The sequence below is a fragment of the Talpa occidentalis genome, unplaced genomic scaffold (assembly GCF_014898055.3).
Source record: "Talpa occidentalis isolate TD23 unplaced genomic scaffold, MPIMG_talOcc4v2.1 talOcc4.4, whole genome shotgun sequence".
Classification (NCBI taxonomy): Eukaryota; Metazoa; Chordata; class Mammalia; order Eulipotyphla; family Talpidae; genus Talpa; species Talpa occidentalis.
In genome coordinates, this window is record NW_023604295.1 from 60,092,478 (window position 1) to 60,110,745 (window position 18,268).

General features: G+C 37.5%; 2 protein-coding genes across 17 annotated transcripts in view; both read right to left on the reverse strand.

Moving 5' to 3' along the window:
• The window catches only part of ZPLD1 (zona pellucida like domain containing 1), a 290,118-nt gene that overhangs the window by 96,255 nt on the left and 175,595 nt on the right, over positions 1-18,268 (reverse strand). For 4 of the 16 annotated variants that reach the window (XM_037525628.2, XM_037525627.2, XM_037525626.2 and 1 more), the window contains exon 1: positions 12,087-12,123. The exons of 6 other annotated variants lie outside the window; for them this stretch is intronic. Coding sequence is in view for 5 of the 10 variants with exons in the window: in XM_037525623.2 (XP_037381520.1) it covers positions 12,087-12,123 (37 nt within the window). In the remaining 5 variants the exon portion in view is untranslated. Of the gene's footprint in view, positions 1-12,086; positions 12,157-13,685; positions 13,748-16,279; positions 16,454-18,268 lie in introns of those variants that run through there. 6 more of the 16 variants (XM_054700638.1, XM_054700639.1, XM_037525622.2 and 3 more) reach the window with 4 other exon arrangements.
• LOC119257561 (peptidyl-prolyl cis-trans isomerase FKBP8-like) lies at positions 5,268-6,706 on the reverse strand. The gene has a single exon (XM_037525632.2). The coding sequence runs from the start codon at positions 6,657-6,659 to the stop codon at positions 5,400-5,402; it is 1,260 nt and encodes a 419-aa protein (XP_037381529.1). The 5' UTR covers positions 6,660-6,706; the 3' UTR covers positions 5,268-5,399.

Below are 18,268 nucleotides of genomic sequence, written 5' to 3' on the forward strand. Positions count from 1 at the left end.
AACTAGTTATATCACATCATCTCTGCTGTAGTCACAAGTCCACACAGTCAAGGAGAAGGAACACAGATATCACCTCTTGATATGAGGTGACAGGAGGATCATCAAAGTAGGGAAGGTGGGATGGGAGATAATCAATGGCCTTTGCAGAATGTACAATCTTACACTACCCAAGCAAATTTCTCAAAAGATGTATTTGTCCTTTGGCACCTGAAGATTGAGTTTCCTCTCCTTGCTTTTAAGATGGGGTAGGTATGGACAAAGTAAATAAAATATACCTTTATGATTTAGTCTTGGAGAAATCTTTGAAGTACTTCATAAGATTTTCTGCAAGACTAATATATTCAATTGCTGTATTTAAGTTTGGAAACTAGACTCCATACATATCCTTTACCCAAAAAACTGCAGGTCAGTACTTTGGCTTATAAAAAATGAGCTAAAGAAGATAAATCAGCATAACATAAGAGAAGCATGCATTAAATGTGTCCTTTCTCCTTCTGAATGGTTTCCTAAGGAGACAAAAATATTCCTTAATCTGTAACTTTAAAAGGACAGAGGGTCCCTTTCTGACAACATTTCCTTTGAAGTCGAGTATATCACTAGTCTCACAGGCTTATTATTTGAGATGCTTCTCAGCAACTATGCTTACCTTTAAATTGCCTCACTTTGCAACACTTCAATAATCTCTTACATGTTAGGATATTGATCTAGACATGTGGCTGTAAGTGACCAGTTAAGGAGTGTGTGGCAAGGAAAAGACAGCCTGTGGTGTACACCACTGGCCATCTCAGCAATCAATTTAGAACACCACAATGTCATCAGCTGTTTGAAGATCTATCTTCGTCATGAAGAATCATAGCAGCAAGTCACATATTTCAGTTGTTGAACTTTGATTTGATTGTCTCCTGCTTAATGTGAGAGCTGCCAACCTTAATGGAGACATCTGATTGCGTTGAATTGTTATGGTAACCCAAATATCTTCAAAATTTATTGTTTGTTTTAAATATCTGAGCAAGGCAGATTTAGTTGAATTAATAGTTTCACGGCATGTTTTTAAGGATTTTAAAAACAATATGCCCTATTTCCCAACTGATTGGGAATACAGATACAAGTATAAATTGTGGCTGCATGCTATTATAGTATTTCCCACTCATATTATGATAATGCTACCAAATTTTGTACATAAGAGAGCCTTAGGAATAGAAATTAGAAGTTAAGGACTACATTGATGTTACCTTGAATAAAAAGCACAAAGTTCTTATATGATGTTTACTTGCTGGGGTTTAAAATTATCTCTGTGAGGAAAGTATAAGGTGTTAATAAAGACTGTACAGTTATTTGGAGTAACTTGGGGAAGTTTCACAGAAACTATTAATCCTCCCTTCTATCAAGCCTTGCTTTGGCATTGTAGGAGAGGAAAAATAATTTCCCTGCTACCCTTCTAAATTTTCACTGAAGTTCCTATGATAAAAGAAATATTAACAAGGAAAAAAAAAATAACAAGTTACTAATATGTATAAATCATGTACACATCACAGATCCCCAGAGGAAAAATCCCCACAGTAACGATAAAGTGGTTTAGAATTCAGGCTTAACTGTCATCTAAATAGAAAAGGGAGTCAGAATGCTAGCCTCTTCCAAGACAGGAAATGACTTTTTTGATGGGACCTTAAAATAGATGGGAGGTATGAAAGTTTGTGAAAATTTTTGTTTGGGTGTGGTATCAACTTCTAGTCTCCCCTCCTGTGATGAGTCAATCCTCCCTGATTAAATCTTTTCTGGAGGGGATTGATGACAACTGAGTTCCTTTCAGAAGAACTGCCTTTCCATAGTTAAGAGGAATTCAGAGTAAGTCTCTCTTTTGCTTGTTTTCGAAGTTCTGGCAGTTCAAAATAACCAAAATACCAAAGCAGAATATTTTGGGGGTGGCATTTTCCGAACTCCATAGTCATATTTTGGGCTGGCATATTCAGCCACCATTCAACATTAACTCCGAAAAATGACAAACCTGGCAATATAACAAAGAGAGCTTGACAACTTAAATACCATTTTTGGCCTGGTTTACAAGCATCCCTTCAGAGGCCTTCCTCAAGTTGAAAATAAATTTATATTTATCCAATATCCAATATGCCATCAACCTTGCCATCATCAAATAATGTAAATAATTCTCAATTATTCTCCCTTCAGTCAGCATCAGAAAATCATGACACTTGAGCTCTTATCTGAGGATATAATTGTTAATTTTCGGTAACATTACCTAAAGGCCTGGCAAGAGAAACGACATTAAAAGTGACCACCTAGCAATGCGCCATCCATCTCATTCTCAGGTTATATATCAAACTCAGTCCATCTTTGATCAAGTTATAGAACCAGAAAGCTAGATAAATGAACCATATTAACCTAGACTCAGGCAAAATCACTTTTCCTGAGTTATGTCTCAATATTCAGCCCTAAATTTACACCTTGAGTCCAAATGAGAAAGAAACGTTAAGCATGCTGTCATGGTTCCGTAAAATCAAGGTAAAATTACTGTCTTTTAGATTATTGAAGGCCTTTTATATTAAAATTTTTTGAATAGGAAATGTTTCCTTTATGATGTGACTGAGGTTGCTTGGGCATGGCAAGGACAGTTTAACCTAGAAACAGTATTCATTTAAGGTAGGATGGAGGGATTTTGATGGAAATAGAACCTGAAGTCCCACCCCCAACAAGAAATAATAAATGTGTTTTAGGGTTTAGTACCTAAGAACATCTCTGAGTCAAGAAAACAAGTCAACCATGTGCATCTACTCCAGCTACTATTTTTGCCTTTTGAAAATTCACTAAATTAATTGCAAAGGAATAAAATGAAATGGCTGAAGTCTCTTCAACTTCAGGATAAGTTGAAATCTCTTCAATTTCAGGATATGCCAACTCCATTTTTATTTTTTAAGGATAGTCTTCTTCATTTACTTAATTACCAGACACAACCTTATGACCATTTGGTGTCCACAATGATCACAAAAGGACAACAAAAACGATGGTATAAGGATAAGAAGCACCAACCTGGAAAAGCAAACTTGAAAAGAGATACAACTAAGGGACATATAGCTGAGAAAGACTTGGGGATAAAAGTAAGAACACTAATTAAAAGTCAAGCAGTCACCATTCCCTCTCACTACCTGGCTCCCTGATATCTATTGCTTAACAAAAAAATAAGAGACTTATTTTTCTAAAGGATCTTCCAGGCAACAGAAAACAATATCTCAAATTCTGAAAAATTTTAACAGTTGTAACAGTCAAGTAACTGCCCAATTATTATAAAATACACCTATCAAAATCCCAAGTTGTGCACTGAATTCCAATGTGCTTTGTATTGTTGCATTTTTAAACATGAATTAAAAACAAACAAAATGATATCCTTAAGGCAAACCTGCAACATGAAATAAAGAAACTAATGCTAAACAGAAAAATGTTATTGCAGAGGGACTGGACATAATTTGGGAAGCAAAAAAAGACATTAAATAATGAAATAAAATATTTAAATATCTATTATGGCATGAATAGACATAGAAATGTATGTAGATGACAGAAAGAGAGAGAGAGAAAAAGATAGCATGAACAGGAATATAATAATGTCTCTTAAAATTAAAAAGTGATAGCTTCTGAAAGTTAATAAAAATCACTGAGAGATTAAAAAACAATTTAAATATTAACAAAAAGCTAGAAAAAAATTAAACATAAGATTAGAGAAAATATAAAAGACATAGGGAGTACATCAGTGTTTCTACAAGATGCCCAACATCACACTAATTACAGTTCAGGTGATTAGACAAGAGTGGACTGAGATAAGAAAATCATCGAAGGAATACTGAGTGAGAATTTCTTGAAACAGTGCATTATATGTTCAACATAATGAATGGAAAAATATCCACTCTACACACTTTAATGTTAAATTTTAGAGTGCCAAAGATAAAGTGAAAATTAAAAAATCTTCCAGGGAGGCTCACCTATAATGATTTTTTACATAAAAATGAAGGGAAATGACCAGCATCAACACTCCTAGAAATGAGAATAATGTCTCCAAAATATAAGAAACAATTATTCTTAACCTAGAAGGAAGTCTCAGAATTATAGCTTTGAGACAAAAGGCAGTACAGCTTATTAAAGCAGTTTGAGAGTGGGCCTCCCCAGTGGCACAGCGGTTGAGCGCTGGGCTACGAAGCTGCCCATAGCCTCTGCAGCGCCGGTTCGATGCCCAGCCACCTGGGTCCCACATGGCGCGCAGACCTCTCCTGCCGCCCGCTGCTCCCCTCAGCAGTGCATTTCATTGGTCTGCCTGTTCTGTTCCCCGCTCTGGCTTTGGTGCATTCTCTCACCCTCCCGCGTATCTGACTGTACCCAGTGCTTGTATAAATAACTAAATAAATCTTAAAAAAAAAAAAAAACTTAAAAAAAAATAAAGCAGTTTGAGGGTAGTAGTGTCTGAATAATCTGGTCAAGAAAGAATATCTGATTAAACAAAATCCCCTCTTTTTTATTGAAGTAACATTGCATTATAAAAGTTTCAGGTATGCATCATTGAGAATCAGTATATGTATTACACTACATTAAGTTAACCACTAATGTACAATTTTATACTTTCTCATCACCATTGCCACAATTTATCCCCCCAGTTTTTTTAAGGATGAGGGATGCAAAAGAAAACAGTAAAAAAATGAAAGCAGGGCACATCAATGTACAAAAGCCTGATTAGCTTTTCATTTACTATTTTTATATATTCAGAATAAAATGAATATATATATATTAGCTATCAATTTTTAAAACTAATCTACAGACAAAATATAGGACATGCATATTATATATAAAGTTGGATATATTTTTATCAACTTTGATGATGTAAAAGTAAAAATAACAAAAACTGGAAAATGTGGGAGAGTAGAAGAAAAGGGCAAATATCTTTGCCTTTTTTTTTTTTTTTTTTTTTTGCGGGGTGGGAGGCTTTTTTTCACTGGGGGGCGGAGAGGGAAGGAGGAGTGGAGCCTGGACAGAGGGCATAGGCAGGGGCAGGGAGATTTGGTGTTGGACACAGACTGGGTAGGGGAAGGGCTGCCCCAGGCCTGTTGGGAAGGAAACACTGAGGTGGGCACCTACTGGGACCTGACCCAGCAAGTGGAGATGGATTGGGAATTGGGTCTGGAGGAATGAGGGCCCCCTCCCTCCCAGCTGGACATGGGGCCCAGGTTCTACCTCACTCTCCCTATAGAGCCTCAGCCCCTCCTGTTCAACCCCCAAACCTTGCTTCCCCTGCCCTAGAGGTGGGGGCTAGGTTCAGAGAGGGCAGTGGACAGGGAACCTGGGGGCATCGGGGAGCACGGGGTGGGGTCCATGGCACGCAGAGGGGATTGCGGCCACCTGGGCAGTCAGTTCCTGGCAGCGATGACCACAGAGAGCGCCACACCCCCCAGGGCAACGGCGGTTGCCCCAAACAGCCACTTCCATGGAATGGACCAGGCACCCTTGCCAGGACACTTGGCAGGCAGTCGACTGGGATTGCCCAGCATTTTCCGATATAGGGCGGTCTCTGTGCTCCGCTGGGCTGCATGCTTCTTCACCAGCTTTGAAAGCTCTGCATGGATCGTCTTGTTGGAAGGTTCCAGCTTTAGGGCTGCCCTCAGGATGGGAATGGCCTCGCTGTACTCGCCTTGCTGGGCCAGCACCTTGCCCTTGCGGAAGAGCGCCTTAATGTTGTCAGGCTGGTGTTCGAGCACCAGGCTGCAGGAGCGCAGTGCTGCGCGGTAGTGTTCTAGCTTCAGTTGCGAGGCTGCCAGGTTCTTCAGACACTTCACCTTCAGCTGCAGGAGTTGTTCCTCCTCCTCGAACGTCATGTCCACTTTGGCACTGGAAGTGATGGCCTTGATGGCGAGGTCATAAGAGTTGGCAGCCAGCACAAAGTCAGCCCGCTGATAGTGGGCATTGCCACACTCCCGCTTTCGGTTGGCCAGGGCCACTCTCTCCTGCCCCGTGAGCATCTCCAGGTCAGGCCCATCCACTGCAGTCTTCAGAGTCACCTCCAGGCATAGGGCTGCGTGCGGGGGGATATACGGGATCCTGCTGCCCTGGGGGACGTAACAGTACTTGGAGTCAGCAGTGACCATCGCTGTCTCCCCAACATCCATGAGTGGGACACTGAGATCCAAGGCCTGGATGACATCACAGTCCCCCAAGGTGAACACCAGCTCAGGATCCTCCTGCACCTGGGTGCCATTCTCAAGTGATGTCTGCAGCTGCACAGTGACTACCTGGCCCTTGGCTGGGCGGCTAGAGCCAGGTGGGCCTGGGACCAGCGTCTTCTTCCTCAACAGCCCATTGCCCAGGATGTCCAGCCACTCGTCCGGGGCTGGGGCGGGCTCAGGCTCAGGCTCCATGGCAGCCAGGAACTCTCGGGCTAAGGCCCCAAGCTGCTCAGCCTCCTCCAGTGGGGGCTGCCCCACATCCTCAAGTGGTGGCAGCTCGCTCAGATCCTCTTCTTCCTCTTCTTCCTCCTCTTCCTCCTCCTCCTCCTCACCCTCTGCATCTTCTACCCGACCCAGCACCTCGAAGTCCTCAAGCGGCGGGACCCCAGCTGGAGGTGGGGCAGCAGGCTCGGGGCCCATGGCAGAGGGCTCAGCACAGGATGCCATGCTGCTGGGGGGACGGGAATTGGCCCTGGGGTCCTGCGCCCCCCTCCCCGCCCCCCAATATCTTTGTCTTATAAATGAACTATACCTCTCACAGTTCGTGAACAGGAAAAATGATGCAAATATATGAATTAAAATTCAAAAAGTAACCAGTAGAAAATTATAGAAAAATAACAATGCAGTTTAACAGAAGGATGGAGAAAGTAAGAGAACAGATGGTTAAATCCATCCTATCATGGCTGTAAAGAAATAAAAGTCAAAACATAAATCATCAGGAAGTAAAAGCATAATCATATTAGTTAGAAATGCTAAGATGAAGACAGGGACAAATGACTGATAGAATGAAAAACGAGTATTTCTGAAGAGGGAGACTGGGGTAGATAAGTATTATTTTCAGTATGACTAATTCTGCACAAGTATTTGTAAATGGGTGCATGTATTTCTTTGATAATCAAACATGCACAACTGATTAAATACTTGTACCTGCCAGAATATAATAATAAAGGTACTAACCTTTAATATATTAACCTCAAACAGTATGGTTTCAATTTGTCTTTCATTTACCCATTTATTTCTGAAGGCCAGCTGAGGCTATGAGACCTACACAATGATTTTTAGATATCTTTTGTCAACTTGTAGGAAAATTTCCTAAAATTTCTAGGAAAGCACATTCAACCTCTTAGCTTCTGAAATCACTGATCAAAAATAAGTTTCAACAGTAAATATATCTCCCCTGGAGATTTTTACAAATCACTTCAGAGAATACAAAAATTAATTTGCCTACAATGAAAGAAGGAAAAATACTTTATTAAGTATATCCACAGAGTTACAGAATGAGGAGCAAGCAACTAGGTAGCTGGAGAACTTCTCAAACCTGTCTACACAATAGAATCTTCTGTATTTGAAAAAAATATATACCTCACTAAATCAACTCTCTGGGATCCATCAGGTACAAATATTTCAAAAATAACATTCAAGTGAATGAAAAGTCTCATCAATATTGAAGACCACTGACCTAAAAATAGGGACTATTTCTTAGGGTCCCATAGGTATACTTGGGATCCAAAGAAAAATCACTTGAGAAATGGAAAAAATTAAGAAAAGTATGAGAATTCTTTCAGGAATTGAAATGTAACAATCCTCATAGATACATCACTGGTTCAAAGGATCTACTAGTCAGATAGAAAGCAGGAGCAGGAAATGCTTGGGAGGCTCAGGAGTTGAGGTCAACATTTCTGGGAACTGAAAAGGGGGTTTCAGTTCCCAGAAACCTCCTGCCACAGATATCTGTGGCTATTGCTGAATAAATGTGTGATCATTTTTAACAAAATTTATTTTTGCTTCTAACAGTGAGTCATGCTTGCAAATAAAATAAACATTAATAAATTTATCTGTATAATATAAAGTGAATAAATCCTATGAGTAATGGTTTAAGGAATAACGTTTAGTGAGAAAATTAAGTCCTTACATTGGCAATTTTAGTACATGATTCTGTGTCATGAGTGATATTAACTTTGCTAGGATTTAAAATGTTTGTTTGTTGGTTTTTAAAGATTTATTTATTTATTTATACGAGCACTGGGTACAGTCAGATATGCGGGAGGGTGAGAGAATGCACCAGAGCCAGAGCAGAAAACAGAAAAGGCAGACTGACGAAGTACACTGCTGAGGGGAGCAGCGGGCAGCAGGAGAGGTCTGTGCACCATGTGGGACCCTCACCCCGCAGCCGGGGATCGAACCGGTGTTGCAGAGGCTGTGGGCAGCTTCACAACCCAGTGCTCAACCGCTGCGCCACCGGGGAGGCCCTAGAATTTAAAATGTTACATTATTCTGGGCCTCCCCGGTGGCGCAGCGGTTGAGCGCTGGGTTGTGAAGCTGCCCGCAGCCTCTGCAGTGCCGGTTCCATCCCCGGCTGCTCCCCGGCCATCGGAGGAGGATCCCGCATGGCGCGCAGACCTCTCCTGCCGCCCGCTGCTCCCCTCAGCAGTGTACTTCGGTCCTTCTGCCTGCTCTGCTCCCCGCTCTGGCTCTGGTGAATTCTCTCACCCTCCCGTGCTTCTGACTGTACCCGGTGCTTGTATGTATGTATGTATAAATAAATAAATAAAGATGGAATTTCAAAATACTTAAAAAATAAAAAAATAAAATGTTACATTATTCTAACATAACCCAGTATTCTTCACTGGTATTTACCAATATTTGAATATGCACTACAGGCTACAGTGCTTTATGAATGCTCCTAAATTAATATTTTATTTGTATTTATAATCACTTGTTTGGATATCCACAAAGACTATGAATACTATTGATAATATTTTAAGGATCATATGTGATTTGCAAAATTTGCAGGAATTCCAATTTCTCATTGATAAATCCCAAAGATTAATATCTGCTAGGAATTTGGGAATTTGTAAACACTACAACTTTCCTTTGCACTAAAAGACACTGTAGTACCAATTGTGGGTGAGTGTTTTAAAATTCAAATGTACATTCTCTTCTTTCAAGTGAAAACTTCTTGACTGATGAGAACAATGAACTTTGGGAAGAATTAAGTGGCATGTGTATGGGAAAGGGGAAGACGGGGTAGTGTTGATAGAGCATTGGCACTGGACCAAGGGGAAAACAAATACACAATTGTGAGGACTGTTAGGGAAAGGTCTACACTGGTGCAGTCACTACAGAAGAACTGTAGGCAAGAAAATATCCATACTTTTGTACTCACCAAACCAAGAGAAAAATGTATCAGTCATTATCTCACTAGCTCTTCATTTTATCAGCTTTTCTTTTTCTATCATTTCTACAACAGAAAAACCTCTAGTTCAAACCTTATTAGAATGATCTAATAAGAATCTAAAAGATTCCCTTTATTTGTTAAGAAAAGAAGTAGCCATAACTGTAGTAGAGAAATATCTATTCATTATTTGGTGGTGTTCCTTCTCTGCTGAATTTGTAATTAACTCAATTAAAATCTTAATGAAAATGAGATGCAGAATAGGTACAAAGGCATTTAATATTAAATATATTAGTACAGAAAGATTTGGTGAGTTGTATTTTTTCTCAAATATTGATAATAATCTGTGTTTCTCTTGTCACCTTGTCCTTTGAGAATGAGCGTTAAGTACTACAATTAGTGGCAATAAACAATATTAAATATTTGCTTAGTCTAATTGCTTTACCCTCCTTTTACTATTCATATTTTCATAGTTCTGTTTCAAATTTTATCATATTTCTGCTTTATGGGAAGCCATCTCAGTAGAGTAATAAGAAGCAGAACAGAACACACATTTATTAAAAACATACAATGTTCCATAAAGTTTCCATACTTAGTACTCACAATAATCCTGCGAGGTTTGTATTATTATTCCCATTTTGTGACTAAGGAAACAGACTCAGATGGGTTCAATGAATTTGCAATATACATTAAATGTAATTACCTGTGAATCCAGAACTGAAATATAAACTTAATTTTTCCTTACTACAAAGTCTATATTCTTTTGACTGGACCATAGCACACTTTCCTTTCCATAGGAACTGCAGTAACTACCAGAGAATCAATGAAGGTGTTTTACTTGGCTGTGATTATGGCATTACTAGAGCAGATAACAATCTTAACAATCTCTCTCTCTCTCTCTCTCTCTCTCTCTCACACACACACACACACACACACACGCACGCACACTCACATATGCACACACCTAAACTCCAAAAAATGCATGAGCAAAGATAAGGTACAGGACAAACAAAATATTTACATAATGGTCCTTAGCCCCTGTTTGCCTTCAATTACAATACTATTTTTATTCACTCAAATCAACCTAAGAGAGTCGCATGGGTACAAATTAGGGCCAAGGGACCACACAAAATAAAAAAGAGGGTGAAGGTTCTCCCCATTTGTACCTTCTGAAATCAGAGCTGAAGGACTAGGATATGAGGTATAATCAGAGGTTTCCCCCAAATTTTGAACAAAGAGAAGACTGGAATCTTTTTATATTTTCTCTACAATGCTATGGATCTACTGCAAAAGTACAAAAGTTGGAAAATGTAACCTTCCACCGCTACACTGCCAAAATTGAATGGGATGATTAAAATCTGTGAGGGAGGAATAAAAGGATGAATATGCAAAATTAAGCCTTTAATAAATATATCTGAAATACAGTAAGTGGGTATGGAAGTGTCTCCAGATTCTATTATGTTCTCTTCTAGGGATACAAAAGGAAAGCACATTCACTTAACTTCAATTATCCTTCACATTACTGGAAAGATACTTACTGTAAGGTAGATATCAGGAAAACTTGCTAACTATGATAATGACATAATCTAAGCAAATGCTATTAAACCAAATGAAACATTATAAACTATTGTAATTAGAGAAGCACAATTTAAATAATCCATAAAAGTTTTTTAAAACACTAAAACTATTCTTATAGGATTTACAGCTCCATTCACTCCTTTTCCCTCCTAGTTGGTAAATTCATTTGGCTACTTATGTATTTATTAAAGTGCTTTAATCAAAGGAAATGCTCCATCGTCACATTTCATTAAAGGTAGTCTGGAACTGAGCATAATAAAAGGAGGTCTTGATTGTGTCGCTGAGCTCCCCAATGACCAGACACTCACTGAAATGAAATGACTCCATCACTGATTAAATAGATTTTTATAATTAGATAAACTTTACTTAAAACTAGTAAAATTGACTGGCACAATATATTCTTCTTATTCAGCATTAGCAAGTCCCTATTTGCATTCTGGATTTCTCATGCAAGTATTTTTAAACATTTTTTAAAACTTGTGATTAGTTTTTCCATATCCAAATCAATTACACATTTTTAAAGTACTATATGAGGCAGGCTCAATTAATCATTTTTATTGGCTCCTCTGAAAAGTAGGTCAAGACTATGCTTCATTTACAAATGGAGAGGAGGGCATACTAAATTTAAGTGAATTGATCAAAGTCCAACATAAGAATAATTTATGAATGGATATTTTCAAATTCCAGGATGCTATTAAATAGTTTGAAAAGAAAACATTGTGTGAAATGAAGTTATTTTGTCAGTCCTTTAATGAATATGGCTACCATAACGTCTTAGAACTAAGAAGTTGAAGATGCCCAATAGTTACAAAATATGAGGAACTAAAGGATTAATATTCAAATAAACAGTTAGTAACACAAAGACTAGAACTAACATACAGTTACCAACTGCGGCTCTGATTTGCTTCCCAAGCCACATAGTTACATTGTCTCTATATGTATTATTCATTAAGGAGATTTGTAAGTCAACTTACATAGCACTTCACCTATAACTTACATAGCTCTATCAGCACTGTCATCTGTGGTGCAAACAACTTTTTAAATTATTCTTATTGTCAGGAATAATTAACAAAATAGTGTATAGTAAAGATCTCATAGAAGAGGTGAAAGTTGTGGCTCACCCATTAGATATGGACTCCATATTTCAGTCTGTTCCATTACACATCTCAGTGAAGTTTAGTTGATGATATCCTGTAAGGAAAACACCTTCTTAATTGATCCATCTCCCAAACCAACCCCAATTCTTCTGTTAGCAATTACAGCCGACAGAAAGCTGTGTAAATTATTAACAAGGAATGTTGAATGACTCTAATCCAGATACTGGTCAGTAATTCTTTAGTGCAGATTTAAAAAAGCACAGAAGTTGGAAACACAAGAAAAAGAATAAAGGTCACATAAGAAAAAGCCACTGAATGTTTTCTAAACATTTGTCCCACAAACGTTTGTTGTCTATTTTGTACTAAGCACAAACTAGGTGTGAGTGAAACCATGGAGAAATTTAACAGGCAGATCCTCTGTTTTGATGGGGCTTACCATTCAAATAGGAGAGAAATATTCTTTAATTGCATTTAATTAGTTGTTTATACTAAGAATGGAGAAAAAATAATTTTTTGGCTGATCTTCAGATGCTCAAGCTATGAATCCAGTCAGCATGACCTCAGGGAAGTAAAGTGACTTCTATATCCTCACAGTAAAATGGGAGAAATAAGCACACCTGTCCTACAGGGTTACTGTTAAGATTAAATGAGTTATTCAACATAAAACACAATGGAGAACACTGTGTGACATACAGTAGGATGCAATAATTGCTAGAAATCTATCATAATAGTTACGATTCTTATTATAATTTTTCTGAATTGTATCTTAAATGGTTAAAGCAAAATTTATAAGAGACAATGACAACCTCAATGTTGCACAGTCCTAGTAAGTAAAGTATTTGTTCATTAGCAGGACCCTGTATGAGGGGTCTTAGCATGTAAGGCTAAGTTTTACCAAGCATAAAACTGAACGAGTATCTTCTGAATAACTGGTGACACATAACAGCCCAGGGTTGTTTGGCTAGGGGACCAAGAAGTACTTTCAGGACAAAAAGTAACTTCTTGTAAGAAAAGAAAGAGGTAGGCCCACAGATTTGGTGTACGACTCCTGGGCCAGGGTGGGATGGTTAGGTGATGCTGACCATTGCAATTATCTCATTCAAATTATACTTCGGCTCATTCCTCAGGCTTTCTCCAAAAAATAAAAAGGAAATTTTCTTCCTTGTCGCCTCATCTGCAATTTGCTCTCCAGGAAGACGTCCAAGATGCCAGCAATATCAGTGTCAACAAATCCCCCCAAGACAGGGTGGGCACTGTGGACACTAGGTGGGTCCTCACAGGCTTGACCAGTCAGAAGTTGCTTTGTTTCTAGAGCTGATAGGAACTCCTCCAGAACAAGCTAGAGCTGAACAGGGTACCCCATAGGGTGACCTGGGGCATTGCTTCCCAGAGATCACATGAAATATCCTTAGGAACTCAAAACTCTTGGGTGAAGAACATGAGCATTTCTAGACTCCCTGCCAAGCAGGCTAATGCCTTGTCCACAAAAACAGTGATTTCTCTCTGTTATCTTAATGCTATTGTTGATTTTTGTGTGGTTTGGGATATTCTAATTCTACTCTTTATAAATTTTTAATGGATAAGCATTTTCAAAACATATTATTAAAGTATTTCGATTCTTACCTATAGTTTGAAAGCAGCAATATTTCTATTACTTGTATTCAAATGAGAACCAACTTCCTTTCCTGAAAATTAAAAAAGTACTTTCTGTCATTTTTATATAGAATAAGTCTTAGTGTCATGAAGAAACGCCCCTCCCCACATGGCTGTGGCAAACTAAAAATACTACTTTTAATTTGGGTTGTGGTTTAGTAACTAAAAGTACAAAAGATATTGCTTTCTAATACTTGTCTCCGGTAATATAAATTAATCAAGGAAATAGACTCCACCTTTGAACAAGCTTCTATGGTAGAGAAAAGTTTGAAAGTTAAAATTAAATACTATCAGTTCAATGCCAAACTTTTGATCTCCTGCTAAATGAATGACTTTCAAGTTAGTGAAATTTTAACAAACACACTGAAACATGGTTCCCACTAAGTCCTTCAAAGACATTCACATATTTGAGAACTAACTGCTTATTCCCATGAGAGTTGTTGATACTCAACCCTTGGTTAGAATTCATCTTGGATTTTTTTTTTTTTCAGAGCCAGTTTACAAACCATACAAAACAACAGACCCATTAAAATAAATTACACTGTGCCATCATGATCCTCAATTTAAGTATCATGTTTAGTCCAGACCCCTGCCCTCTCCAGAAGCATGGATCCATCTAAACAATAATAACTTTGGTTGAAGTTTTTTAGGAGGAAATTCCCTGAGGATTTGCTTAATGAGATTTGCAATAATGTCTTAAGCAACAATAAAACATGTATAGTATGTTTATAATTTCCTGGTAAGTTTTAACAGGCAAGATTCTCATTTGTACAAGTTTTAAAATTATGCATTCCAGCATAACTGTAATTTTTTATATTTCTGTCTGAAATGTGTTTCAGCAAGGCTGAAACAAGAAATTATATTTTGGCACTGGTCATTTTGAAAATTAAGACCAAACAATTTTAAAAATAGGCAATTACCTTATACTAGCCTCTTGTAAAATCTTTTTGTTATGATTTTGATTGGATATTTGATATTGGATATTTTCTATTGGATATTTGATTTTGATTGGATATTTGATTTGGATATTTTCAAAACAGTGGCATTCCACTAGCTTTCCTGACTTGAGACGTGGTATGCTGAATCTTGCTAGTGAATCATATATACATGGTGGTCTGTGTATAAGTAAAATCTGCATTATTTCCTGAGAAGTTCAAGTTAGTTTTAAGTTTAAAGTTTTTATTTACTTCTAAAAATATGACAAAATGAACTCAAGTAGAATAAAAATCAAGCTGACTGTGGAAGTTGTATTTTCCCAAAATATTGTATGAATTTCTCAATCACTCTAACAGGAAAGTGATTTCTTCACTAGGAACATATGCACCCGTTTATATCAGTCAGGAAGTTCAGGAAACAATATTTGCAATGTAAGGAACATTTTCTTTTCAAAAAGTCAAGTTTTTAAATTTACCATTTGTTTACAGAGCTATATAACTTCAGAGTACAGCTTCACACTTCCATATGTGCACATGCCTCCCTCACCCACCACCAAAAGGCACATTTGCTTAGAAAGGGACCCATTCACAAAGGACATGGACAGATATTTTCCCTTAGATGCCATACAAATGGCCAATAGGTATATGAAATCCTTGTGCACTCTTGGGAATGTAAATAGGTGCAATGCCTGTGAAAAAAAAATAGGAAGCATCCTCAAATAAATAAATGAAAGAAAAAAAGGAAGAAAGATTGAATGAATGAATGAATGAATCTACCATATGATCTAGCAACTCCACATCTGGTTTATATATCCGAAGAAAAAGATCTCTAAGAGATATCTGTACCCCCATATTCATTACAGCATTATTCACAATAACCAAGACATAGAAACATCCTAAGTGTTTCCTAAAGGATGAATGGATAAAGAAAATTATGTGTGTGTATGTATATATATGAACATGAATATTATTTGGTCATAAAGGAAATCTTGACATTTATGACCGCATGAATAAACCTAAAATACATGATGTCAAATAAATTAAGTCAGAAAAAACAAATATTGTATGATCTCACTATATATGGAATCTAAAAAGAAACAAATGGACCTGAACTTAAGGAAACTGAGAGCAGATTGATGGAAAATGAGAGTTACCAAGGGTGGGGGTGGGGGGAGGGAGGTAAAGGTGGTCAAGGGAGCAAACTTGCCGTGATCAGAATGGTAAGCTCTGGGATCTAAAGTACAGCATGGTGACTGCAGTTAACAATACTGTGCTTGAAGCCTGGTAAGAGGGTACATCTTAAAAGTTCTCATCACATGCACGCACGCGCAAACACACACACACACATACACACACACAAACAAAAATGGTATGTAAGCTGATAGATGTGTTAACTATATTGTGGTAATCATTTGCAGCATGAATATCAAATCTTTATGTTGTATACAAATATACACAAAGTTATATGTCAATCATACTTCAATAAAGCTGAAAAAGAAAATACAAAAGGGGTCCATTCATACCTATTGAGGAGAAATAATAACTTGGGCATCTGGGAAGCCCTTAGATCAAACTGTTTGAGCTAGAGGGTCTGATATGTAACAGCTTTATCACAAATACCAAACTCACCACCATTTGCCCATGAAAGTCAGTACATTCCGGCTGAACACATGAAAGCAGAGAATGGTCACATCAGGGCTAAGCCACTATCGACATACGGAAGATGTATGAATGCAGCCTCCTGATGATGAAGAAGGAAGTAGGAGCTGGAAGACTACCAAAAGCAAACAGCTCTCCTTCTCTCTGCAGGAATATATGCATAATAAATCATTCTTGAGATGGTGATTAATGTTTTATATTTTTCTACTTCGTCCAATAAAATTAAATTAACGTACATCTAGTTACTTAAGAGGCTGAGTTCTTATTGCCTTCTCAAAGGCTAGTTTACTATTTATGATGGTGGTTAGCTTTTGTGCTTTTTACATCTCTTTAATGGCCTTGATAATGGTGAAGACATTAGAAGTGATTGTTTTTCTCCATTTGTGGGCTTTATCTTAGACTCCCTGGGGTATGGTGAAGGTGGTGCTCTGACAAACAGACCCATACCTGTGCTCTCCACTTTGTTCTCTTCCAAAGGCTACTAGGAGCATGGCCCCTACTGCTTGTAACACAGCAGCCTCATGTGGGCTGACATGTTGACCTGGAGAGAAACTTTTATGAGAACTAGTATGAAGTGTAGTTGGCTATTCTGCTTCATACCTTTATATAGTTTCACATGCAGTCATTTCACTGACTTGATATTGGTGATGAATCATAAATCACTTCCATTGAATATTTAACCAGGATTGGATCTAATAAGAAATGTGATGTGCAGACGTCCTCAATGTTAATAAGTTGTTATATGAGTCTTGTTCCTTGGCTCTGTGTTCAGAGTATTTGAGGTGCAAATGATGCAAAATTGTGGGAGTCAGGCAAAGTCCCAGGTCCCATCCTCATTATCTGAGAGGTTTGGTATATGTGAAATATTAAAGCCTCATTGTGTAGCTATGGTAGATAAAACAAGTTTATACACTTAAAACATCTACTATATGTTCAACACTAAACAAGTGATAGCCATCATTAAATATTGTTAATTTTACAACTACTGATATAGCAATAATTGACAAATTATATACAATTAATTTCATAATTACAATAGGTTGATAAGTTAGTGAATCTTTATAATCACAAGATTGATAAGTTAGTGAATCCTACCATTTCAATTCATTATGTTATAAATATATATTATCTGAGTTCATTATATAATTCTTCAATAGTCACCTAACACAGGTAAAACATAATATTGCATCTTCCTAAATATACTATTAAATAACAGGTATAAATAATAGGAAGTAGGTATAATACAGTAGAAAATAGAAATAATTTATGATAGAAGCTAATTAGCAGATTTGTCTAGGTGTTATCAACACATTGGTCCCACACACACTGTTTTTGTAAAAACAAACCATGGATTAGAACTTAGTCTGTGGCAATACAAAGTCATTCCAAGCTAGAGGTCAAGCTTCTAGTTCTGAGATATGAGCTCACTTTTATATGCTCGTACAGCACTTTTATATTTTCAGATACCAGATTTCAGTGATATTAGGCTTTACAGGTTTTCTAGTTTAAATATTTCTCTAATATGGAGACTTTAATATTATATATCAATAATATAAATAAATATATAAGTATTAATAATGTTAATTTGTACTAATCGGAATATATTCCAGATTTTGATAACTTTAAATATTCATATTAGGCTATTGTATTTTTATAATAAAATTAATGAAAGTTTTAATTGAAAACCTAATATAATTTTTTAGCAATAATATTCCTTTTTAAAAAAATATGTATTTATTTATGCATACAAGAACTGGGATCTAGGCCAGAGGTGCAGGGGTGGGGGGGGTGGTGATGAGAAGATTCACCAGAGACAGAGTGGGGAGCAGAACAGACTGATCTACTGAAATACATTGCTGAGGGGAGCAATGGGCGAGACAGGAGAGGTCTGCTGCACCATGTGTCAGCTCCCTGGCCGTGGATCGAAACTCATGCTGCAGTACTGCCAATAGCTTCCTA